The sequence below is a fragment of the Mya arenaria genome, chromosome 16 (assembly GCF_026914265.1).
Source record: "Mya arenaria isolate MELC-2E11 chromosome 16, ASM2691426v1".
In the NCBI taxonomy this organism is placed as follows: Eukaryota; Metazoa; Mollusca; class Bivalvia; order Myida; family Myidae; genus Mya; species Mya arenaria.
This window is the reverse complement of record NC_069137.1, coordinates 24,816,135-24,842,477: the sequence shown is the minus strand read 5'-3', so window position 1 is coordinate 24,842,477 and position 26,343 is coordinate 24,816,135. Positions and strand designations below refer to the sequence as shown.

Genomic DNA, 26,343 nt, shown 5'->3' with positions numbered 1-26,343 from the left:
AGTCGGCGTTACTTATTTTTAAGTAAACACATTTGTATCCTAAGATCTCCCCTTGCTAAAATCTTGCCTCAGATAGTCATTATTGCAAAGGACGCTCAGCACATATCACAAACTTGCATTCGAACTGCTAGGATCTGTAGCGTAATGGCCGGACAAGGAAAAGTCAATAACACCATTGAAGTCTTACAGTGTCTTTCACACACATTTATCACATAAGGGTAATTACTACAGAAGAGCCGCTTAAACAATTCCGAAAGACGTCGCATGTTTTTGTTTATGTTTAAACGACGGATGGACTTACGGACCAACTAGACAGGGTGATTACTATGGGAGATCCTCTTTAAGAAGTCATTATGACGCCGTATGTTTTTAGACACATGCTAACGACGGATGGGACTTGATAGGGTAATTACTATATGAAAGCCTCTTTCACAAGACGGGCGGTACAAATCGACCAGGTATTAACTACAGGCGAGCTGTTTTCACAAATGTTTATGACACGGCATGTGTAAAGCGTATGTGCCAACGACGGATGGTGGACGGAACAAAACGGGAAGGTGATTACTATAGGAGGGTCCCTTCCACAAGTCCTAATATTGCCGCATGTCTGTTTTCATGTGCGAACGAGGAGTAGATGAACGGAAAAAATTGAAAGGGTTAGTAATATAAAAGAGCCTTTTTCACAAGTCCTAATTTGCAAACGTATGATGGAGGACGGGACGAAAAGGGAGGATGGTTTTTTGGAGAGCCTCTTTCACAATTCCTTATAACGCCGCATGTCTTTAGACATGTATAGACGACTGATGGACGGACGAACAACTAGACAGGGTGATTACGATGGGAGACGGGTAGACAGTCGAAAAAAAGGACGGAGTTATTACCAAACGAGAGCATTCTCCATAAAGTCTTCATGACGATGCATGTCTTTGTTTATGTTCAAACGACGGATGGACGGACGGAATAAATCAGCGAGGTAAATACTACAGAAGAGTCGTTTCCACATGTCCTTATATCACCGCATGTGTAAAGCATATGTGCAAACGATGGATATACGGACGGAATAAATAGACATGGTAATTATTATTAGTCTCTTTCATTAGTCCTAAAGACGCTGCAAGTCTTAAATATATGTGCAAAAGACAGATGGACGGACGGAACACAAAACCAGGTTAATACCTGTAAGCAAGCCGCTTTCACAAGTCACTGAAGTCGCATGTCTTTTTTCATGTGCAAACGACGGATGAACGGACGTTACAAATAGGCAGGTTTATTGCTATAAGAGAGCCTTTTTAAAAAGTCATAATTACTCCGCAAGTATTCAGTATATGTGAAAATGAAGGACGGACGGACGAAACAATTAGGCATTGCTACAGGAGAACCGCTTTCACAAGTCATACATATGCAGCATGTCTTTGTACAAGCGCAATCGAAGGACGGAACAAACAGACAGGGAAATCATTTATATGAGAGAATCTTTTACAAGCCCTAATGACGCCGCATGTCTAACGTTTATGTGAAAACGACGGATTGAGGAACAATGCAAACAGACAGGTAAATTACCGCTATCTGTTAAGCCCTAATGATACCGCTTGCCTTCTGTTGGAAACATCGTACATACGTGTTTTGCATCTGCATATCTAAAAATTTATATTAATACTTAACATATATATGTATATATATATATATATATGTGCGTGCGTGTGAGTATGTGTGTGTATGAGTACATGCGTGTTTGTATGTATGTGTAATATGAATAATGGAAAACATGAGCAAGTTCCTAACATAGCCTTGTTACCTCGAAACGAAATTGAATTATTGCATTCAGCCGAACAGTTTTTACACTAAACAATGAAAAGTCATTTACGCTATAATTAGACACACATTATTATAAATTATATTGATATTTTATCTATAGAAAGGTTGTGTCATGTTATCACGTGTGTTTAAAAATAAAGTGGAAGCTGTCATCGCTCAACTGAACGAAACAAAGCAATACCAATTTACATACTACGAAACACATAAACACCAAGTTAATTATAACTTAAATTATTGAATCAATAATGTCAACATTTACAAAATATAATTTGTGCCACTAGGACCAAGTAACTTCATGTTTTCTGTTCTACTAAATAGAAAGTATCACTCAAAAAGAATGCAAAATAACTTATAATAACTGTACCGCTCCTTCCATAGTTCTCACTTAAGCGATTCCATTATTGTTATTTCTGATTGCGCACACACATACATGTGAATGGTAGTCAATGCTTGTCCTTATAATAATAACTAATCATCACGTATTTGACGTGATACTGAAATACTCATACTAATCCATAACAGTTGACAACAATATATGCCGAATCTCGCCCAAAACGAACCAAAGTCGGCAAATGCGAGTTTCTGCCATTTTGATTGGCTACTCGACAAATACGTAATGCACAGAACGACCCATTTTAAAGACGCACCATTATACGAGAATTCTTGTAAATTAAAAAATGCGGCAGCTATAAGTTTTTGTTTATCTGACTGTAAAAATAGTTCCTTGTTTAAAAAGGACTTTTGAATTACCAGTCTACATAATGTTTAACCTGTTAGTGTATTTTATGACAGTCAATTATGTTTTTGAAAACCGACAAAATCCACGTAAAAGTTGAAAACATTCTTGAAACTTTGCTCAATATATATATATATGCTTCCTTAGAATGTACAGTTTATTTGGCTTTGTTTATCAATCTGCACAATGTCACTATCAATGATGCACCTGAAAATCAGCAAAGTCAAGTCTAGAAAAGCAGAATACATGAACGAAAAATGGAAATCCTGTAAGATGTAATAATATGTTAAGGTGGAGATATGACAGTTAAAATCAGAATGTCATAGAAATTGCCCTCAGTAAGCAGTATTGTCCAATATTGCTGTCCTCGGACGAATAACTTGGCCAATATTAAATCACCTAATGAATAACATAATATTATTAATGAACTCCAAGATCCTATACAAATAAATGATATCATATTTCATCCCTAACAAAAGCTTCGGTATGCGCCTGTTTAAATCTAACACAGGCGGAAAATATACAATATTTTGTATACTATGATAACAAATGACTATTGTTATTGTGTCAGCTAATTGAGACTTGAATAATATCCGAAACAATATCGAAATTACTGTATTTTGGCTACATTTGTATTCTAACTTAAATACAGATTATTTTTCTTTTACAATGACATGGATCAGATCAGATCTGATTCTATGGACGAGTATTATTACCAAAGATATTCACAAACTTGAGTCAGATGTCGTATTAAGGACACGTGTTTATGCAAAAGACTTATATCGATGATATAAATGAACAATTATTTAATACAACGATACACAAAATATCTTAGTTTAATTTAACATACATCTAATGATACACTACTCTGATTTCAGTAAAAAGTAAAAACAGGTAGTTTTAAACTAATTTGGTAATATATCTCACAGTTAGTCAATAATTCTAAGTTGTCTATTGTCTCACCACAAACAAGCCTGAGGTAAGTTTGTAATGGTACGGTTTTATATCCCACTGGCAGTCATTCACACATAAGCTATCCTGTGTCTCACCACAATAGAGCTTATGGTAATTTTGTAATAATATGGCTTTATAATCCGCTGGCAGTCATTAACGGATTAGCTATCCTTGTCTCACCACGTAGTAGCTTACGGTAATTATGTAATGGTAAGGCTTTTTACTCATACACTTTTAACTGCCAAACCATAGATAAGCTAATGTGTATTTGGTAAATCAGGAATCCATTCGTCTTCATGTTTAATATGTATTGACACTGTATCTCTATATAACCAAACAGCGAACGTGGTAAGCGTCGTATCAGTTATAGCACTGATAACATAAGTTAACGTTCTACATATTATTGTCATATTGTATTTAATACTCATATGTTTTAATTGAACGAATTAATCCACAAATTACCAAATAGAGAACGAAATAAAGCGGATGAAAACTTGCGCCGCTAGAAAAAGGTTCGATTAGTTTGATAATAACTGATGGAATCGTCAACTGTTTAACTTAATAAATAATAATAACACACATATCAGAAAGTAAACGTACTTACTGTTTAAACAAAATCCCTTGATTCCATATTTCTCACTAAATCGAATGTTAACTAACTTTTATTTCTGAAGCCGCACGCACAATGCCAATGCTCTTCTATAATTGTGCTTATATAAAACCTACACTTCATAATTATATACGAAGAAGGGAGAGATCAGATTTCATGATTAACAAAAGCAAGGTATGCGCTTCTCTAAACCTACCCAAGGACGGAAATCAATAGAAGGATTTGTATACTATATTCGACATTTCAGATCAGTCTTCAGATTGTTCATTTTGAATTAACCTGTATTCGATCAAATAACTTAATTAAATTATACTGAAATGAATGTTTGACTGCCTTTTCAATTCTCACTTTAAGATGCATTCTCTCATAAAATCAGTTTTGACACTTTATTTATGTGGTATCTCAAAATTGGCTGAATTTGGCATCAATGCCTTAAAGTCAATTATATTAAATGATAAAAACTTACTATAAAATAAATCTATATTTGTTGGTGAACTGCCAAACATTCGCCATAAGACATCATCTTTTGAACGCAAATATGATAAACTTTGATCTGATCTTATTTCAGCAGTCTAAGGCTGCTGTATTATAGATTGACCATTTGGTCAACTTTGTTTTTGTCATGAAATTATTCTTACATTTGATACATATTTCACGAGCGAATTAATTGAGAGAGGGTTGCTTACCCGGCGAGGGCCCCCGTGAAGTTGTACATATATTATATGACATTATCGAATTCAAACAATATTTGCCTTCGTGAATTTTAATTGTTTAAATAATAGCTACTTTGCCACAATTTTCGTGGTTTAAAATGCTCCTTAGTATCGTTATTATTATTTTAATACTAATAAAAAGGACGTGTAGCCGAACTACAGGATCAGAACATCCGACGTGCGACTATGGCGAAGAACCGATCTACCTATGGTTAATATATAATGATAGTTTGTTAAGACCCTATCCCTTACTAGATAGGCCTTCCTTAGTTTGAAAGGGTGCATCCTGGGTATTATATTATTTTTCTCTGATATTGCATACACAATTCATTTAGACACTAAAGAGGCGGGGGACAGATGAGGGCCGGACGCATCTCCTCCCCCCCTTTAAATGCTATTATTGATAAACTAAAGGGGCGGGGTACAGAGAAGGGCCAGATGCATCTCCATCCCGACCCTTTAAATGCCATTGTTGATACACTAAGGGGCGGCGGACATATGAGGGCCGGATGCATCTTCAACTCCCACCTTTAAATGATATTGTTGATACACTAAGGGGCGGCGGACATATGAGGGCCGGATGCATCTCCAACTCCCACCTTTAAATGCTATTGTTTATACACTTAAGGGGCGGGGTACAGATGAGGATCGGATGTATCTCCGCCCCGACCCTTTAAATGCTATTTTTGATACACTAAAGGGGCGGGGTACAGATGAGGGCCGGATGCATCTCCACCCCGCCCTTTAAATGTTTTTGTTGATACACTAAATGGGCGGGGTACAGATGAGATGCATGTCCACCCCAACCCGTTTTAAATGCTATTGTTGATACACTAAAAGGGGCGAGGTACATGTGCTGGCAGGATGCATTTCCACCCATCCCCCCTTTAAATGCTATTGCTGAAAAACTTCAGGGGCGGGGGACAGATGCGGGCCGGATGCATCTACACCCCCTTTAAATGTTATTTTTTGATACACTAAAGGGGCTGGGGTACAGATGTCGGCCGGATGCATCTCCTACCCCCCCCCTTTAAATGCTATTGTTGATTCACTAAATGAGCGGGAAACAGATGCGGGCCGGTTGCATCTGCTCCCACCCCCTTTAAATGCTATTGTTAATACACTAAAGGGGCAGGGAACAGATGTGGGCTGGATACATCTCCCCCTCCTTTAAATATTATTGTTGATACACTAAAGGGGCTGGTGTACAGATGCTGGCCGGATGCATCCCCCTTTAAATGTTTTTGTTTATACACTAAAGGGACGGGGAACAGATACGGGCCGGATGAATCTCCATCCCCTCCTTTTAATGTAATTGTTGATACACCAAAGGGGTTTGGAACAGATGCGGACCGGATGCATATCCACCCCCCCCCCCTTTAAATATTCTTGTTGATACACTAAAGGGGCGGGGAACAGATGCGAGGCGGATGCATCTTCACCCCCCCCTTTAAATGTTATTGTTGATACACTAAAGGGGCGGGAACAGATGTGGGCCGGATGCATCTTCACCCCCCTTTAAATGTTATTGTTGTTACACTAAAGGGGCGGGAACAGATGTGGGCCGGATGCATCTTCACCCCCCTTTAAATGTTTTTGTTTATACACTAAAGGGGCGGGAACAGATGTGGGCCGGATGCATCTTCACCCCCCTTTAAATGTTATTGTTGATACACTAAAGGGGCGGGGTACAGATGCGAGCCTGATGCATCTTCACCCCCCTTTAAATGTTATTGTTGATACACTAAAGGGGCGGGGAACAGATGTGGGCCGGATGCATCTTCACCCCCCTTTAAATGTTATTGTTGATACACTAAAGGGGCGGAGAACAGATGCGGGTCGGATGCATCTTCACCCCCCCCCCCTTGAAATGTTTTTGTTGATACACTAAAGGGGCGGGGAACAGATGTGGGCCGGATGCATCTCCACCCCCCCATTTAAATGTTATTGTTGATACACTAAAGGGGCGGGGTACAGATAAGGGCCGGATGCATCTACACCCCAACCTTTAAATGTTATTGTTGATACACTAAAGGGGCGGGAGACAGATGTTGGCCGGATGCATCTCCAACCCCCTTTAAATGTTATTATTGATGCACTAAAGGGGCGGGGTACAGATGTGGGCCGGATGCATCTCCACCCCGACCTTTAAATGTTATTGTTGATGCACTAAAGGGGCGGGGTACAGATGTGGGCCGGATGCATCTCCACGCCGACCTTTAAATGTTATTGTTGATACACTTAAGGGGCGGGGAACAGATGCGGGCCGGATGCATCTTCACCCCCCCCCCCTTTAAATGTTATTGCTGATACACTAAAGGGGCGGGGAACAGATGCGGGCCGGATGCATCTTCAACCCCCCCCATTTAAATGTTAGTGTTGATACACTAAAGGGAAGGGGAACAGATGCAGGCCGGATGCATCTCCACCCACTCCTTTAAATGCTATTGTTGATATATAATATGACATCGCTATATGTGTTTGTTTTCGTCCGATATCACGATTTACACTCAAGTGTTCTTAATTCATACTTTATACCGGAATAATTTGACAATTACTGAATTAACTTAGTCTTTTAATTTACTTTTTTAACCTATTCGACAAGGTTCCGATGTACTATGGCGTGAGCTGTTGGCGATTAGAAAAGCTGACTGTTCTTCTTGTAAGACAATACATTTTATCTTTTTTTTCTGATCTGAATACACGAAAATGATTACATTCAAGCGTATTGGTTCTGATGAGGAACGGTAATCGTGCCTTTCAACATAAAGATACCATTATCTTGAGCTATTGTTATTATTTACAAGACGTACGACACGCAAAAAGTGTTATTATAAAATCGGTGCTGAATTTTAAACATGATTTTTTATACTTTAATTTAATTTTAAAGCCAACACTTTTTAACTAACCGTCATTTTGATTGAGTACTGAAGATTCAAACTTGTAGTACCTCGATGTTTGCAGAACCTCATGATTGGCACATGGAAAATAGGCGTTCGGTCGATTTTAAAGCACATATGAAACCATTTTATTTTAGTTCTCTCTTCTGCAATGTTTAGACAGTTGAAAAAACATAGTTATCCCAGAACCCCTCCCCAACTGAAAACCACAGCTGCTTATTATTATCCGGGAACATTATATGACGAGCTTATTTCCTATCACGCTCTGTATGTGATCAGATGGGCTTGTAACATTACACTCAAATGGATGTAGCTTTAGATAAAAGAGACAAAACTCAACCTTTGCAGGTAACGACAGTGAAACAGTCACTCTGGTGAAAACTATACACAGTGTGTGTGTTTAACTTATCAGGGTCACAAGATATAATACGAGTCGACATCAGGGCAAAGAGTATCAACGAATGAGTATTTCAATCATGGGTCAAACATTTAGGCGGTTGTGATTTAATAAAAACGTTTGAAATTGCCATCCCTGGTTGAAAAAAAATGGCTTCTTTAGGAAACTGCCATGGCTGAAGGACGGAATTTCAAACAATGGCCAAAACACATACCACGCATACATGTGTGCGATCAGATTTGTGTTAGCCTATTAAACTGCGAGTGTTGCATTGTCTGAATGAGTTAATTGAGTCTTCAGGTCGTTCTCAATGATATATTTTGCAACTTAAGACTGAAATAGTGCGCAAAATTGCACTAAATATGTTATTGAATAAAACGTTGAAAAAACACGTTAGAGGGGGTGCGCGTCCGGTGAGCCCTGTATAAATTCGTTAGTACCAAGCCCAAGAGATAAAACAGAACCCATGAAGCAAATGGGAAATATGATCCAATAATAAGGTAATACAATGTAGAAGAATGATAGCAAACGAAATGTCCCTAGCACTGAAACATACATAATTTGTTTCCGCACTCATAAACTCATTTAAAGGTGGTTTTTAACCATATATTCACCAACGACATGAAGATAGATAAATATATATATTTTAAAATAAAATGTATCAGTTACATGGCAATCCAGTCATACAGTTGTTCAACAATAATTTTTATAGTACAATAAGTATTATAGCCATGTCAATCAAAACTACGTGTTAATGATATCACAAAAAAATAGTTTTAAATAACATTCGCGGGTGTGTAATGCCCACTGCCACTCATCCGAAACACTCTGCCACTTATTCGCTACGTTGACTCCGCCCATTCTTAATCGTTAGATGTTAATTAATGTTTCAAGCTTTAACATAAGTCGTTCAAAAGAGTCAGATTACAATCGTAAGATGTATAAGGTCCCTGTTTGATGCCCTGTTTACGACATTCGATGAGGTATGTTTACAATAATACGGCTTACATTATACATATCTTATAATTTCAAACATAATGGGAACATATGAATAACTTATAGAGGATTAAACACAAACAGTAACTTTTTTCTATGAAACACACGCCTAAGATACACCTTTTTACACGTTCAATAAACGTGTTGTATTGGATTCATGCAGCCCGATCCGCATCACTTTAACAGATGTTGCCCCACTGTTTGTTAGATACACATGACCCGAGCCGCTTCACGTACATTTCCATTGTTTTATATTTAGCACGCATCCCGGATACGCACAACTTGACCACGTACAGTCTCCTTGTTTTCTATGTAGAATGTACCCCGGATAAAACCTATCTTAACACGTACAGTCTCCTTGTTTTCTATGTAGCACGCACCCCGGATACGCACAACTTTAACAAGTACAATCTCCTTGTTTTCTATATAGCACGCAGCTCGGATTCGCACCACTTGAACACGTATGGTTTCCTTGTTGTTTTTTTATGTCGCGTCGACCCCTAATACACACCACTTTAATACGTACAGTCCCCTTCTTTTCTATGTAACATATCCCCGATACAACCCACCTTAACACGTACCGTCCCCTTGTTTCCTATGTATCACACCCCCATTGCTCACAACCGACCACTCACTTAGGGCTGCATATTTCGAGCCACATAGGTGTACACACTATAGCTAGGGCAATGAAACGAACTAATGTCAATTAAGTCAATGACACACTGTTCTACTTGTTTGTGATTAATTACATGCCCTATGCCAAACCCAAACCCGGATATTTTTTACTTGGAATAAAACAAAAATACGCAGACAAAAAGGCCGTGGTTGTCGGTCTAAGAATGATAATCAGACGCAATTTTAAGGACGTTTTGGGGGTAAACAAATACGGGCATTTATAATTATAAGTCATCATACGTTTACCAGTGTTTTTCTTATTAAAACGTGTTTTAGTGTTGTATTTTTGGGGGGTCGGGGTTGGGGGTCGCTTGGTTTACGGCTTTTAATCATTAAGACGTTTAGGGGTGGACACATACGGGTATATTCTATTTAGAGGTTTTTAGATAAAAATACGGGTATTTATTATTTAAACGTTTTTTTTTTACTAAACAAATACAAGTTTTTATTTTACACCGTTTTGGTATCAACACATACGGCATTTACTATTAAGATGTTTTGTCGGTCTCAAAGGATATTCAATCACAAGTTCAAACCCCCAATCAAATAACATAAATAAAAATTAATAAAGCAATATCCCGAGTTGCCTACCTTATATTTATATGAAGTAAGATCTCAAACAAAGACTTTGTTGGGATGCATGCTAGGACAATAAAATACATCATCAAACTTGTGAAAACACTTAGCGTCGGTCATAAAGAACATGTGTCTGTCTGGAAGCATATGCGCCTCTCTCTATTATAACGTAAACAGTGCAGAATAACCGTATAATTTATGTTTGAATAAGAGGTAATGTTAACTAGATAGTAGACTCATTTGGCATTTTAAATACTAGGATCAAGTTGTTAGCGTTTTCCTTTTATCAAAAAGAATCCTTTCAAATGTTTAAAACGCTTGCCGTGATTGAAAGAAGATGATCAAATTGGAAGAATACTTTTTGACCCAAAACGACCCGAGTCGGTTATTTTTATTTAAACTCGTATCGCGTTTCCTTAATTACTACAAGCCCGCGATAGAAGATATGTGATATAGTACATTTTTTGTTAAATGCGACCTGTGGGTTAGATAGTTATGATACGCTGCAATTTATATTCAAACACCTTTTAACGTGGGAGACCCGTTTCAACATTAACCCCTTTAAAGGCAAAGGGTAAACGCCAAAGATATAGAACACAAAAACAAAAAAAAATCACAAACAAGAAACATGGAAACAACAGCACAAAACTCTACAAACACAGTGCATATACGTATACTATATAAAAACTCTGGGTGTGTTTATCAAGGATTGTTAGGTAGAAATGGAGGTTTGAATGAGTAAAAAGGGTGAAGGGAGGAGTAAAGAGGATGAAAGGGAGGATAACAGTGGAAGCTTGGAGGAGTGAAGAGGGGGAAGGGAAGATAGAAGTTGAGGCTTGGAGGAGTGAAGAGGGTGAAGAGAGGAGTAAAAAGTGGGAGGGAGGTTAGAAGTGGATGCTTTAAGGAGAGATGTTGAAAAATAGGACAGTGAAAAGGGGCAGGGAGAAGTGAAGTAGAAAACGAGAAGAATGAAATGACACAGGGAAAATAAACATGATACTCGCTGGCGTATATAGAACATTTAAATGAATGTCTATGAATGTTTCTTAAGGTTGTAGCAACGGTATTCCTGGAGTAATCCTTTGCACCTTTCTTGAGTATGGCACACAAGTGCGTATTATTTCTGCCCATTTCTATGATATGGCGATACAGAATGAGAGAACATTTTTTATTTATATGAAGCATAACACCTGAAGCGTATGGATAATAATAACACAACAATAAAGAAAGTGACTGACTGTGTTCATCCAAATTGAGCGTATGGATATTAACAACACAACAATAAAGAAAATGACTGGTTGTGTTCAACCGCATTGAGCGTATGGATAATAGCAACACAACAATATAGAAAGTGACTGGTTGTGGTCAACCTCATTAAGCGTATGTATTATAACAAGATAACAATAAAGAAACTGACTGAAAGTAATTAACCTCAGTGAAACACCTTTTTTTGTATGTGACACGCTCCGTCGATACGCACGTTTCCCCGATTCGCATCACTTTTACAGGTCCCTTCCACAGCACCCAAATTCTGCTTCATCTAAACACGAGCAAACCCGCTACTTATTTATGAAATTTGAAAATGTATAGTTCCCTTGTTTTGTATGTAGCAATCTCCAATGATCCGCACAAATATAGTAAGTAGTGCCCCTTGTTTTTTATGTATCACGCAACACTGATCCCACCGACATTAACACGGACAATCCCCAGGTTTTGTATGTAGTAAGCAGCACCGATCCCCACTACTTGAACAATTACGATTTCCGTTGTTTTAAGTTGTAATTACACACTTTCCGCCCAACTTTGACTACTACAATCCTATATTTCTAAACAAACTCGCACGCCCGATTCGCCTGTAATATAAGTATGTAGAATGATTTGCCGATCCGCACCATTTACACACGAACAGCCCCTTTCTGTTCTAAGTAGCATCCACCTTCCAACCCCTCATCCAAACCACTTGGACACGTAGAGTCTCTCTTTATCTAGCATCATATGTTCGAGCACCATCCCGGTAGGTACTGCCATCGATCACAATAAGTATATCTTCCCAACATATTCTACTGTCATCGGTCATAAAGAACACCATCAACAAGTATGTCTTCCCAACCTCTTTTTCTATCATCGGACATAAAGGACAACATCAACAAGTAGGTCTTCCACACTTCTTCTACTATCATCAGTTATAAAGAACAGCATCAACAAGTAGGTTTTCAAAACCTCTTTTACAATCATCGGACATAAAGATCACCATCAACAAATATTTACATTCATTCTTCATTCCTTAACGATGGTTGTTGTTTATCAATTGCACTTCATTTCTGTTTAAAATGCAATGGCATTTCCCATCGATATCGCCTGCGTTAGTTCGATACTTCGGTCCTGTCATTGGGCTCAATAATAGCAAGGGGCGGGGAATATTTACTACGGAACTATTTTTTTAATGAAATCGTAGTAAAACTATTGGCAACATGCAAAACTGCCATCTGCAGTAAAGCAATTCAAACAAACTAAGCAACGATAATTTGACTGATTTTAATGTAGATAATTTCATGATGGATGGAACAGTTGAAGAAACGTTTGTGTTTAAAAATGTTGTTAAATGTCACGAAAATGCAAAAACAGTTAGTTCAAAATAACCTCTATAATGGGTGCTTGTATGACGTCATGAGTGATGTCATTGAAAGTTTTTTACATAAAGCTCGATTCGGGCCTCAACATAACTCGGCAGCTGCAATTTGTTTCGACGCCATTATTTGCAGTGTTGAAGCCTGAAAATTTTGTAAACATGTTCTTGATAAAATGTACAGCATCTTCAGCATCAGAGAAAAAATATTTAAACTTTCTTTGTTTATTGCATACGATGTAATGGAATTAAGTCGTATGCTCTGAATGAAATCGACAGAAATAACTTAAGTTCGGAGGAGTTCGTCGTTTTAGACATAATTTAGTGCTTTTAATAATCAAAACAACTGCAGAAAAAACTATTTGATAAACACATTAGCTTGCCAGGAAAAAACAACTCAGCAGAAAATATGTAAGTTATATGTGGTTTATTTTATGTTTTGGTATTTGTATACAGCTACATTATAGATTCTTAAATATGTTTTGTGCAAAAGTTTGCATCGTTGACTAACTTTCGGTCAAAAGCCAGGTCGCTCAGCCCTTATTGTTATGATGCGGGCACTGAAAGCGCATATGTAAAACAAAAAACCGGGCATTAACGGCACGTGAATTTACTAAATACTGCACGTTTTCTTCTGATAACGCCCGGTGTTTTGCGTTTTAATACACCACGATAACGGACCGAAAACACACATTGTATGCAATAATACGTATTTATAATATTCTTGACCTTAAAAAGATAGAAAATAAAGATATAAATAATGAACTATTTTATCTGTGCATTCATTGTCGTATAAAATTAGGTTACGATAGCTGTTCTAATTTACCCACCGTTGAGAACAACGAGAGAAAGAAAAGAGAAAATGCTCTTGAATAATCAATTTATCATAGCAGAAATGTAGATTCAAATGAATGAAAATATAACTATTAAAATTCGACATGTTGCATTTTATTGGGGTATGGTATGCAATGGCGCAGTTCAAAATGTTGGTGGAGTTCGAACTCCACCCATTTTGAACAGCCCCATTGTATATCATACCCCAATAAAATGCAACATGTCGAATTTTAATCCTTAAATATGTCTTTTCGACCTCTTCTGTTATCATCAGTCATAAAATACACCATCAACAAGTATGTATTCCTTACCTCTTCTACTATCATCGGTCAGAGTGAACACCATCAACAAGTTTGTTTTCCCCACCTCTTTTACTTTCATCTGTCAGAAAGAACACCATTAACAATTCTGTCATCACTTACTCTTCAAATATCATTGGTAATTAGGACTACCATCAACAACTTTGTCTTTCTCACTTCTTCGTCTGTCATCAGTGATTATGAACAACATCAACAAACATATCTTCAGCGCATTTTCGTTTGTCAGCAGCCTTATGAACACCATGAAAGGTATGTCTTCCCCGTCTCTTCTACTGTCGGAGAACATATTAAAGCCATCAACAAGTCAGTCTTCCCATTACTTCTTCTTTTTATATCAGGCATAACAACACCCTCAACTAAAAAGTATTCGCCACCTTGTCAACTGTCATCGGTCATAAAGAAGAACATCGACAAGTTTGTCTTCCTAATCTCTCCTGCTATCGTCTGTCATGAATAACACCATCAACAAATATATCTTCCTGACTCTTCTATTACCATTCGTCATGAAGAACACAATTAATTAGTTTTTCTTCCCCAACTCTTCCACTATCATCAGACATAAAGGACACCATCAACAGGTCTCTCTTCCCAAACTCTTAAAATCATCGGATAAAAGAACACCTTCAACAAGTATGTCTTGTTGCCGACTCTTTTTTCATCGGTTATAATTAACGCCATCAAAACGTATCTGTTTCTGTCTCCTTTACCATCATTGGCCAGAAATAACTTCATCAACACGTATGTCTTTCCCACGTATTATAATGTCATCGGTCATAAAGATCACCATTTACAATCTGTCTTCCCTACTTCTCCTATCATCAGTCATAAAAAACACAATCACAAATTATGTCTTCCCTACCACTTATACTTGTGTCAGTCGTATAAAAAATATCAATAATTATGTCTTCAAGTCAATATTTGTTTATTGTCTGATTCTATATAGAATATTTGAAACATAAGCTATGAATAGCTTTTTACCGACATAATCAATAAGTAGGTTTTTCCTACTTTGTTTACTATCATCAGTCATACAGATCACCATCAACAATCTGTCCTCCCTTTCTCTTCAACTTTAATCAGTAATAAAGAACACAATTAAGAACTATGTCTTCCTCACCACTTCTTTTGTCATCGGTCATAAAGAACACCACCAACACATATGTGTTCCGACATATTTTACTGTCATCGGTCATAGAAAAACACCATCTTTAAGTTTGTCTTCCATACTTCTACTGCAATCAGTCACATAAACAATTGCCCATCTAGAATTACTAAAATTAGGACACACAGCAAGTATATGCGCCTCACTGTTTTTTTTTTTTTTATTTAAATGCAATACACGTATATCTTATGTATGAATGCGTAATTCGATATATAGTAGATATTATTTATTTGTTTTCATTTTATAAAGTAACTATAATTGTGTAGCGTTTTCAAACTACATTATTGTATCAACTTTCTTATCCTCTTACTTCTTTGAAACTATTTTGTAATCTTATACTGTTGTGTCTCTTTTAAGATAATTTACAATGATATTTCATTAACCTTTTCATATACATTACTATCTACGAAAATTTATCATAAGAACTGGGTTAAATATCAGCAATTGGCTCCCTATTCACTCTCAGTAGTTATAACATAAGGGCACAGCTAGAGACCAAAATCTGTCTTAAGGATGTCAGCTACACAGCTTGAATCCGTCTAAGTAAGGACACAGCATCAGTCCAAAAACGTCCTCGCAGAAACGTTTTAAGGCCCGCGTTATGTTGTAAAGATGTGGAGAACACACGCTTAAAGAGCTGTGTATAGTAGTTTTTTATTGAAACCGTCTTCTACGATATTTAAATTGGCAACAAATAGTCTTTAAAGAAACGTCATTTGTTGGTTATCTTTGTATGAACAGGTATAGAGTTACGTTAATTAAGAAAAGGAGCGATAAGAAAAATATTATTTAGTTAACGTATTGTTAAATATGACCCGTGGGTAAGATATTTATGATAGCCGGTAGTTTACGAGTTTAATACCTTTAGAGCGGGATACCAAATACTCGCGGATACCCATAATTCTTGTGTTAATTTGACGAAAATAATAATGACCTGAAAATTGGAATTTAAAATGCAGTTAAATGAACCACAGTCGTACCCCGCCTCTAATTTAATGCAATATTCAATTAGCATGTAATCTTTATCAATAACCCATTTTACGTTATAATTATTTAATAGCCAGTTTAACTCTACACTTTAACAACGTTTATTGGATCACATCGAATATAAGCTGTTATCAAAATATGATCAATTGGATTTATCAATATCGTTGTTTCCTTTAGAGAGAAAAACAGGAAAACAGGTTTTAATTCGTCTTAAAAATATTGTTTTAGTACTTTTTTATTTTTGCTTTAAAATAAGTGATGTTTGTAGAATCAACTGCCTTCTTCATGCCTTTCCCTTTGCAAACAAATGTCGATTTTCCCATAACAATCATAGTTCTTTTCAATTTCGGTAAACACAAGTTCCGTCAATGAATAAAAGAAACATGAAATTATTAAAAACTAAACGAGATCTTTTCAAGAGTAGATAAAATTCAATATAATGTAACACTTGTGTATCATAGATTTTAAAATGATTGTGTTGTTCCCAAAGTAATACAAAATTAAAAAAATGGAAAGCACAAGTGGCCAAACTGTACTTCACTCAAAATATTGTTCCTATTATTAGTTTTTGTATTTTTTATAACACATACTATTGTGAATGCAACCAAGAAATGGAATGTGTTTACCATTGGCATATTTGCTTCCCGTTGTGGCATTACTGTCCTATCTTTGTATTACCCGTTTAGCAATCAATAAAGCGGGATTCTATTATTAACGGCTAAATCGAAATTAAAGTAAGACTTGGGAGAAAACGATAGGGAAGAGTGAGCATGTGGCAAGGGGAGACAGAGAAGAGTGAATATGTGGCAAGGGAGACAGAAAAGAGTGAATATGTGGCAAGGGGAGACAGAGAAGAGTGAATATGTGGCAAGGAGAGAAGAGGAAACAGGGAAGAGTGAATATGTAGCAAGAAAAGAAGAGGAGACAGTGAAGAGTGAATATGTAGCAAGAAAAGAAGAGGAGACAGGGAAGAGTAAACATGTGGAAATGAGAGAGGAGGAGACAAGGAAGAGTGAGTATGTGGCAAGGGGAGAAGAGCAAACAGGGAAGAGTGAATATGTGGCAAGGAAAGAAGAGGAGACAGGAAAGAGTGAATATGTGGCAAGAAGATAATAGGAGATAGGGAGGATTGAACATGTGGCAATGAAAGGGGAGGAGACAAGGAAGAGTGTATTTGTGGCAAGGAAAGAAGAGGAGACAGGATAGAATAAATATATGGCAAGGTGAAAGGAGGAGACATGGAAGAGTGAATATGTGGCAAGGAGAGAGGAGGATATAAGGAAGAGTGAATATGTGGCTAGGAGAGAAGACGAGACAGAGAAGAGTGAATATGTGGCTAGGAGAGAATAGGAGACAGGTAAAGTTGAATATGTGGCAAGAAAAGAAGAGGGGACAGGGAATACTGAATATGGGGCTAGGAGTGAAGAGGGGATAGGGAAGAATGAATATGTGGCAAGGAGAGTAGAGGACACAGGGAAGAGTGAATATGTGGCAAGAAGAGAAGAGGAGACAGGGAAGAGTGAATATGTGGTATGGAGAGAAGTGGAGACAGGGAAAATAAAATATGTGGCAAGAAGATAAGGGGAGACAGGGAGGAGTGAATATGTGGCAAGGAAAGAAGATGAGACAGGGAAGAGTAAATATGTGGCAAGAAGAGAATAGGAGATAGGGAGAAGTAAATATTTGGCATGTAGATAATAAGAGACAGGGAGGAGTGAATATGTGGCAAGGAGAGGTTAAGAAACAGGGAAGAGTGAATATGTGGCAAGGAGAGAGGAGGAGACAGGGAAGAGTGAATATGTGGCAAGAAGAGAAAAGGGGATAGGGAGGAGTGAACATGTAGCAAGGAGAGAAGTGAAGACAGGGAAGAGTGTATATGTGGCAAGGAAAGAAGAGTAGACAGGGAAGAATGAATATGTGGCAAGGTGAGAGGAGGAGACAGGGAAGAGTATGTGGCAAGGATAGAAGAGGAGACAGGGAAACGTGAATATGTGGCAAGGAGAGAGGACGAGACCAAGAGGTCTTTATTTGTAGCTAGGAGTGAAGAGGGGACAGGGAAGAGTGAATATGTGGCAAGGAGAAATGAGGAGACAGGGAAGCGTGAATATGTGCCAAGAAGAGAAAAGGAGACAGAGAATAGTGAATATGTGGCTAGGAGTGAAGAGGGGACAGGGAAGAGTGAATATGTGGCAAGAAGAGAAGAGGGGACAGGGAAAACTGAATATGGGGCTAGGAGTGAAGAGGGGATAGGGAAGAATGAATATGTGGCTAGGAGAGTAGAGGACACAGGGAAGGGTGAATATGTGGCAAGGAGGGAAGAGGAGACAGGGAAGAGTGAATATGTGGTATGGAGGGAAGTGGAGACAGGAAAAATAAAATATGTGGCAAGTGGTGAAGGGGAGACAGGTAGGAGTGAACATCTGGCTAGGAAAGAAGAGGAGACAGGGAAGAGAAGAGTGAATATGTGGCAGTAGAGAATAGGAGATAGGGAGGAGTAAATATTTGGCAAATATATATAAGGAGACAGGGAAGAGTGAATATGTGGCAAGGAGAATTTAGGAGACAGGGAAGAGTGAATATGTGGTAAGGAGAGAGGAGGAGACAGGGAAGAGTGAATATGTTGCAAGAAGAGAAGAGGAGAAAGGGAAGAGTGAATATGTGGTAAGGAGAGAAAAGGAGACAGGGAAGAGTGAATATGTTGCAAGAAGAGAAGAGGAGAACGGGAAGAGTGAATATGTGGTAAGAAGAGAAGAGGAGACAGGGAAACGTGAATATGTGGCAAGGAGAGACGACGAGACGAAGAGGTCTTTATATGTGGCTGGGAGTAAAGAGGGGATAGGAAAGAATGAATATGTAGCAAGGAGAGAAACGGAGACAGGGAAGAGTGAATATGTGGCAAGGAGATATGAGGAGACAGGGAAGCGTGAATATGTGCCAAGAAAAGAAAAGGAGAAAGAGAAAAGTGAATATGTGGCTAGGAGTGAAGAGGGGACAGGGAAGAGTGAATATGTGTTAAGGAGAAAAGGGGAGACAGGCAAAAGTGAATATGTGGCAAGAAGAGAAGAGGAGACAGGAAAGAGTGAATATGTGGCAAGGAGAGAAGAGGAGACAGGTGATAGTGAATATGTGGCCAGGAGAGAAGAGGAGACAGAGAGGAGTGAATATGTAGCAAAGAGAGAAGAGGAGACATGCAAGAGTGAATATGTGGCAAGAAGAGAAGAAGAGACAGAAAAGAGTGAATATGTGGCAAGGAGAGTAGAGGAGACAGATGAGAGTGATTATGTGGCCAGGAGAGAAAGAATAGGAGACAGAGAATAGTGAATATGTGGCAAGGAGAGAAGAGGAGACAGAGAAGAGTGAATATGTGGCAAGGAGAGAAGAGGAGACAGGCAAGAGTGAATATGTGGCAAAAAGAGATGAGGTGCCAGGAAAGAGTGAATATGTGGCAAGGAGAGTAGAGGTGACAGATGAGAGTGAATATGTGGCCAGGAGAGAAAGAAGAGGAGACAGAGAAGAGTGAATATGTGGCAAGGAGAGAAGAGGAGACAGGGAAGAGTGAATATGTGGTAAGGAGAAAGGGGAGACAGGCAAGAGTGAATATGTGGCAAGAAGAGAAGAGGAGAAAGGGAAGAGTGAATATGTGGTAAGGAGAGAAGAGGAGACAGGAAAGAGTGAATATGTTGCAAGAAGAGAAGACGAGAACGGGAAGAGTGAATATGTGGTAAGAAGAGAAGAGGAGAAAGGCAAGAGTTAATATGTGGCAAGAAGATAATAGGAGATAGGGAGGATTGAACATGTGGCAATGAAAGGGGAGGAGACAAGGAAGAGTGTATTTGTGGCAAGGAAAGAAGAGGAGACAGGATAGAATAAATATATGGCAAGGTGAAAGGAGGAGACATGGAAGAGTGAATATGTGGCAAGGAGAGAGGAGGAGATAGGGAAGAGTGAATATGTGGCTAGGAGAGAAGACGAGACAGAGAAAAGTGAATATGTGGCTAGGAGAGAATAATAGACAGGTAAAGTTGAATATGTGGCAAGAAAAGAAGAGCGGACAGGGAATACTGAATATGGGGCTAGGAGTGAAGAGGGGATAGGGAAGAATGAATATGTGGCAAGGAGAGTAGAGGACACAGGGAAGAGTGAATATGTGGCAAGGAGGGAAGAGGAGACAGGGAAGAGTGAATATGTGGTATGGAGAGAAGTGGAGACAGGGAAAATAAAATATGTGGCAAGGAGATAAGGGGAGATAAGGAGGAGTGAATATGTGGCAAGGAAAGAAAAGGAAACAGGGAAGAGTTAATATGTGGCAAGAAGAGAATAGGAGATGGGGAGAAGTAAATATGTGGCATGTAGATAATAGGAGACAGGGAGGAGTGAATATGTGGCAAGGAGAGGTTAAGAAACAGGGAAGAATGAATATGTGGCAAGGAGAGAGGAGGAGACAGGGAAGAGTGAATATGTGGCAAGAAGAGAAAAGGGGATAGGGAGGAGTGAACATGTAGCAAGGAGAGAAGTGAAGACAGGGAAGAGTGTATATGTGGCAAGGAAAGAAGAGTAGACAGGGAAGAATGAATATGTGGCAAGGTGAGAGGAGGAGACAGGGAAGAGTATGTGGCAAGGATAGAAGAGGAGACAGGGAAACGTGAATATGTGGCAAGGAGAGAGGACGAGACCAAGAGGTCTTTATTTGTAGCTAGGAGTGAAGAGGGGACAGGGAAGAGTGAATATGTAGCAAGGAGAGAAGCGGAGACAGGGAAGAGTGAATATGTGGCAAGGAGAAATGAGGAGACAGGGAAGCGTGAATATGTGCCAAGAAGAGAAAAGGAGACAGAGAATAGTGAATATGTGGCTAGGAGTGAAGAGGGGACAGGGAAGAGTGAATATGTGGCAAGAAGAGAAGAGGGGACAGGGAATACTGAATATGGGGCTAGGAGTGAAGAGGGGATAGGGAAGAATGAATATGTGGCTAGGAGAGTAGAGGACACAGGGAAGGGTGAATATGTGGCAATTAGGGAAGAGGAGACAGGGAAGAGTGAATATGTGGTATGGAGGGAAGTGGAGACAGGAAAAATAAAATATGTGGCAAGGGGTGAAGGGGAGACAGGTAGGAGTGAACATCTGGCTAGGAAAGAAGAGGAGACAGGGAAGAGAAGAGTGAATATGTGGCAGTAGAGAATAGAAGATAGGGAGGAGTAAATATGTGGCAAATATATATAAGGAGACAGGAAAGAGTGAATATGTGGCAAGGAGAATTTAGGAGACAGGGAAGAGTGAATATGTGGTAAGGAGAGAGGAGGAGACAGGGAAGAGTGAATATGTTGCAAGAAGAGAAGAGGAGAAAGGGAAGAGTGAATATGTGGTAAGGAGAGAAAAGGAGACAGGGAAGAGTGAATATGTTGCAAGAAGAGAAGAGGAGAACGGGAAGAGTGAATATGTGGTAAGAAGAGAAGAGGAGACAGGGAAACGTGAATATGTGGCAAGGAGAGACGACGAGACGAAGAGGTCTTTATATGTGGCTGGGAGTAAAAAGGGGATAGGAAAGAATGAATATGTAGTAAGGAGAGAAACGGAGACAGGGAAGAGTGAATATGTGGCAAGAAGATATGAGGAGACAGGGAAGCGTGAATATGTGCCAAGAAAAGAAAAGGAGAAAGAGAAAAGTGAACATGTGGCTAGGAGTGAAGAGGGGACAGGGAAGAGTGAATATGTGTTAAAGAGAAAAGGGGAGACAGGCAAAAGTGAAGATGTGGCAAGAAGAGAAGAGGAGACAGGAAAGAGTGAATATGTGGCAAGGAGAGAAGAGGAGACAGGTGATAGTGAATATGTGGGCAGGAGAGAAGAGGAGACAGAGAGGAGTGAATATGTAGCAAGGAGAGAAGAGGAGACATGCAAGAGTGAATATGTGGCAAGAAGAGAAATAGAGACAGAAAAGAGTGAATATGTGGCAAGGAGAGTAGAGGTGACAGATGAGAGTGATTATGTGGCCAGGAGAGAAAGAATAGGAGACAGAGAATAGTGAATATGTGGCAAGGAGAGAAGAGGAGACAGGCAAGAGTGAATATGTGGCAAAAAGAGATGAAGTGCCAGGAAAGAGTGAATATGTGGCAAGGAGAGTAGAGGTGACAGATGAGAGTGAATATGTGGCCAGGAGAGAAAGAAGAGGAGACAGTGAAGAGTGAATATGTGGCAAGGAGAGAAGAGTAGAGAGGGAAGAGTGAATATGTGGTAAGGAGAAAGGGGAGACAGGCAAGAGTGAATATGTGGGAAGAAGAGAAGAGGAGAAAGGGAAGAGTGAATATGTGGTAAGGAGAGAAGAGGAGACAGGGAAGAGTGAATATGTTGCAAGAAGAGAATAAGAGAACGGGAAGAGTGAATATGTGGTAAGAAGAGAAGAGGAGACAGGGAAGAGTGAATATGTGGCAAGAAGAGAGGAGGAGATAGGGAGGATTGAACATGTGGCAATGAAAGGGGAGGAGACAAGGAAGAGTGTATTTGTGGCAAGGAAAGAAGAGGAGACAGGATAGAATAAATATATGGCAAGGTGAAAGGAGGAGACATGGAAGAGTGAATATGTGGCAAGGAGAGAGGAGGAGATAGGGAAGAGTGAATATGTGGCTAGGAGAGAAGACGAGACAGAGAAGAGTGAATATCTGGCTAGGAGAGAATAGGAGACAGGTAAAGTTGAATATGTGGCAAGAAAAGAAGAGGGGACAGGGAATACTGAATAGGGGGCTAGGAGTGAAGAGGGGATAGGGAAGAATGAATATGTGGCAAGGAGAGTAGAGGACACAGGGAAGAGTGAATATGTGGCAAGGAGAGAAGAGGAGACAGGGAAGAGTGAATATGTGGTATAGAGAGAAGTAGAGACAGGGAAAATAAAATATGTGGCAAGGAGATAAGGGGAGACAGGGAGGAGTGAATATGTGGCAAGGAAAGAAGAGGAGACAGGGAAGAGTTAATATGTGGCAAGAAGAGAATAGGAGATAGGGAGAAGTTAATATGTGGCATGTAGATAATAGGAGACAGGAAGGAGTGAAAATGTGGCAAGGAGAGGTTAAGAATCAGGGAAGAGTGAATATGTGGCAAGGAGAGAGGAGGAGACAGGGAAGAGTGAATATGTGGCAAGAAGAGAAAAGGGGATAGGGAGGAGTGAACATGTAGCAAGGAGAGAAGTGAAGACAGGGAAGAGTGTATATGTGGCAAGGAAAGAAGAGTAGACAGGGAAGAATTAATATGTGGCAAGGTGAGAGGAGGATACAGGGAAGAGTATGTGGCAAGGATAGAAGAGGAGACAGGGAAACGTGAATATGTGGCAAGGAGAGAGGACGAGACCAAGAGGTCTTTATTTGTAGCTAGGAGTGAAGAGGGGACAGGGAAGAGTGAATATGTAGCAAGGAGAGAAGCGGAGACAGGGAAGAGTGAATATGTGGCAAGGAGAAATGAGGAGACAGGGAAGCGTGAATATGTGCCAAGAAGAGAAAAGGAGACAGAGAATAGTGAATATGTGGCTAGGAGTGAAGAGGGGACAGGGAAGAGTGAATATTTGGCAAGAGGAGAAGAGGGGACAGTGAATACTGAATATGGGGCTAGGAGTGAAGAGGGGATAGGGAAGAATGAATATGTGGCTAGGAGAGTAGAGGACACAGGGAAGGGTGAATATGTGGCAAGGAGGGAAAAGGAGACAGGGAAGAGTGAATATGTGGTATGGAGGGAAGTGGAGACAGGAAAAATAAAATATGTGGCAAGGGGTGAAGGGGAGACAGGTAGGAGTGAACATCTGGCTAGGAAAGAAGAGGAGACAGGGAAGAGAAGAGTGAATATGTGGCAGTAGAGAATTGGAGATAGGGAGGAGTAAATATGTGGCAAATATATATAAGGAGACAGGGAAGAGTGAATATGTGGCAAGGAGAATTTAGGAGACAGGGAAGAGTGAATATGTGGTAAGGAGAGAGGAGGAGACAGGGAAGAGTGAATATGTTGCAAGAAGAGAAGAGGAGAAAGGGAAGAGTGAATATGTGGTAAGGAGAGAAAAGGAGACAGGGAAGAGTGAATATGTTGCAAGAAGAGAAGAGGAGAACGGGAAGAGTGAATATGTGGTAAGAAGAGAAGAGGAGACAGGGAAACGTGAATATGTGGCAAGGAGAGACGACGAGACGAAGAGGTCTTTATATGTGGCTGGGAGTAAAGAGGGGATAGGAAAGAATGAATATGTAGCAAGGAGAGAAACGGAGACAGGGAAGAGTGAATATGTGGCAAGGAGATATGAGGAGACAGGGAAGCGTGAATATGTGCCAAGAAAAGAAAAGGAGAAAGAGAAAAGTGAATATGTGGCTAGGAGTGAGGAGGGGACAGGGAAGAGTGAATATTTGTTAAGGAGAAAAGGGGAGACAGGCAAAAGTGAATATGTGGCAAGAAGAGAAGAGGAGACAGGAAAGAGTGAATATGTGGCAAGGAGAGAAGAGGAGACAGGTGATAGTGAATATGTGGCCAGGAGAGAAGAGGAGACAGAGAGGAGTGAATATGTAGCAAGGAGAGAAGAGGAGACATGCAAGAGTGAATATGTGGCAAGAAGAGAAGAAGAGACAGAAAAGAGTAAATATGTGGCAAGGAGAGTAGAGGAGACAGATGAGAGTGATTATATGGCCAGGAGAGAAAGAATAGGAGACAGAGAATAGTGAATATGTGGCAAGGAGAGAAGAGGAGACAGAGAAGAGTGAATATGTGGCAAGGAGAGAAGAGGAGACAGGCAAGAGTGAATATGTGGCAAAAAGAGATGAGGTGCCAGGAAAGAGTGAATATGTGGCAAGGAGAGTAGAGGTGACAGATGAGAGTGAATATGTGGCCAGGAGAGAAAGAAGAGGAGACAGAGAAGAGTGAATATGTGGCAAGGAGAGAAGAGGAGACAGGGAAGAGTGAATATGTGGTAAGGAGAAAGGGGAGACAGGCAAGAGTGAATATGTGGCAAGAAGAGAAGAGGAGAAAGAGAAGAGTGAATATGTGGTAAGGAGAGAAGAGGAGACAGGGAAGAGTGAATATGTTGCAAGAAGAGAAGAAGAGAACGGGAAGAGTGAATATGTGGTAAGAAGAGAAGAGGAGACAGGGAAGAGTGAATATGTGGCAAGAAGAGAAGCGGAGACAGGGAAGAGTGAATATGTGGTAAGAAGAGAAGAGGAGAAAGGCAAGAGTTAATATGTGGCAAGAAGATAATAGGAGATAGGGAGGATTGAACATGTGGCAATGAAAGGGGAGGAGACAAGGAAGAGTGTATTTGTGGCAAGGAAAGAAGAGGAGACAGGATAGAATAAATATATGGCAAGGTGAAAGGAGGAGACATGGAAGAGTGAATATGTGGCAAGGAGAGAGGAGGAGATAGGGAAGAGTGAATATGTGGCTAGGAGAGAAGACGAGACAGAGAAGAGTGAATATGTGGCTAGGAGAGAATAGGAGACAGGTAAAGTTGAATATGTGGCAAGAAAAGAAGAGGGGACAGGGAATACTGAATATGGGGCTAGGAGTGAAGAGGGGATAGGGAAGAATGAATATGTGGCAAGAAGAGAAGAGGAGACAGGGAAGAGTGAATATGTGGTAAGAAGAGAAGAGGAGAAAGGCAAGAGTTAATATGTGGCAAGAAGAGAAGAGGAGAAATGGAAAAGTGAATATGTGGTTAGGAGAAAAGGTGAGACAGGCAAGAGTGAATATGTGGTAAGAAGAGAAGAGGAGACAGGGAAGAGTGAACATTTCGTAAGGAGATAATAGGGGGTAGGGATTGGGCTGTCAGAAGTGGAGAGGATCCTTTACATCTTCAGTCTATGAGTGTTTCTGAATGCTGAACAAAGGCTTGAAAATGCTACATTTTGCGAATATCAAATTCAGTGTCTTGGGACATACTACTGTTCGATGTCGACTTACGAAACCATGACGATTATCTTTATATCCGTGAGTCAAATGCGTTTTTTTTTTCAGTAGGAACGTTTGGCACTATTTAAGAGTATTGCATACATGCGTGTATTATTCTAGATTACGTTTTTGCTGTAAAGGAGCG

General features: G+C 39.6%; 4 protein-coding genes across 10 annotated transcripts in view; 3 read left to right on the top strand and 1 right to left on the bottom strand.

Moving 5' to 3' along the window:
- LOC128221883 (uncharacterized) overlaps nucleotides 1-4,267 on the bottom strand; it is a 66,605-nt gene extending 62,338 nt beyond the window's left edge. For 4 of the 7 annotated variants that reach the window (XM_052930522.1, XM_052930523.1, XM_052930524.1 and 1 more), the window contains exon 1: nucleotides 4,110-4,267. The gene's annotated coding sequence lies outside the window, so the exon portion shown is untranslated. Of the gene's footprint in view, nucleotides 1-4,105 lie in introns of all 7 variants that reach the window. The other 3 variants (XM_052930532.1, XM_052930538.1, XM_052930527.1) reach the window with 2 other exon arrangements.
- A 12,865-nt stretch (nucleotides 4,268-17,132) lies between these two features.
- On the top strand, nucleotides 17,133-19,619 carry LOC128221518 (uncharacterized). Its single transcript, XM_052930124.1, has 4 exons — nucleotides 17,133-17,391; nucleotides 17,686-17,831; nucleotides 18,227-18,771; nucleotides 18,890-19,619. Exons 1-4 carry the CDS (start codon nucleotides 17,133-17,135, stop codon nucleotides 19,617-19,619), a joined length of 1,680 nt encoding a protein of 559 aa, XP_052786084.1.
- Nucleotides 19,620-19,780: 161 nt separating this feature from the next.
- On the top strand, nucleotides 19,781-22,317 carry LOC128221517 (trichohyalin-like). The gene is made up of 4 exons (XM_052930123.1): nucleotides 19,781-19,944; nucleotides 20,379-20,490; nucleotides 20,886-21,469; nucleotides 21,588-22,317. The coding sequence occupies exons 1-4, from the start codon at nucleotides 19,781-19,783 to the stop codon at nucleotides 22,315-22,317; spliced, it is 1,590 nt and encodes a 529-aa protein (XP_052786083.1).
- A 593-nt stretch (nucleotides 22,318-22,910) lies between these two features.
- On the top strand, nucleotides 22,911-24,976 carry LOC128221516 (uncharacterized). Its single transcript, XM_052930122.1, has 3 exons — nucleotides 22,911-22,976; nucleotides 23,506-24,128; nucleotides 24,247-24,976. The coding sequence occupies exons 1-3, from the start codon at nucleotides 22,911-22,913 to the stop codon at nucleotides 24,974-24,976; spliced, it is 1,419 nt and encodes a 472-aa protein (XP_052786082.1).
- Nucleotides 24,977-26,343: the final 1,367 nt, after the last annotated feature.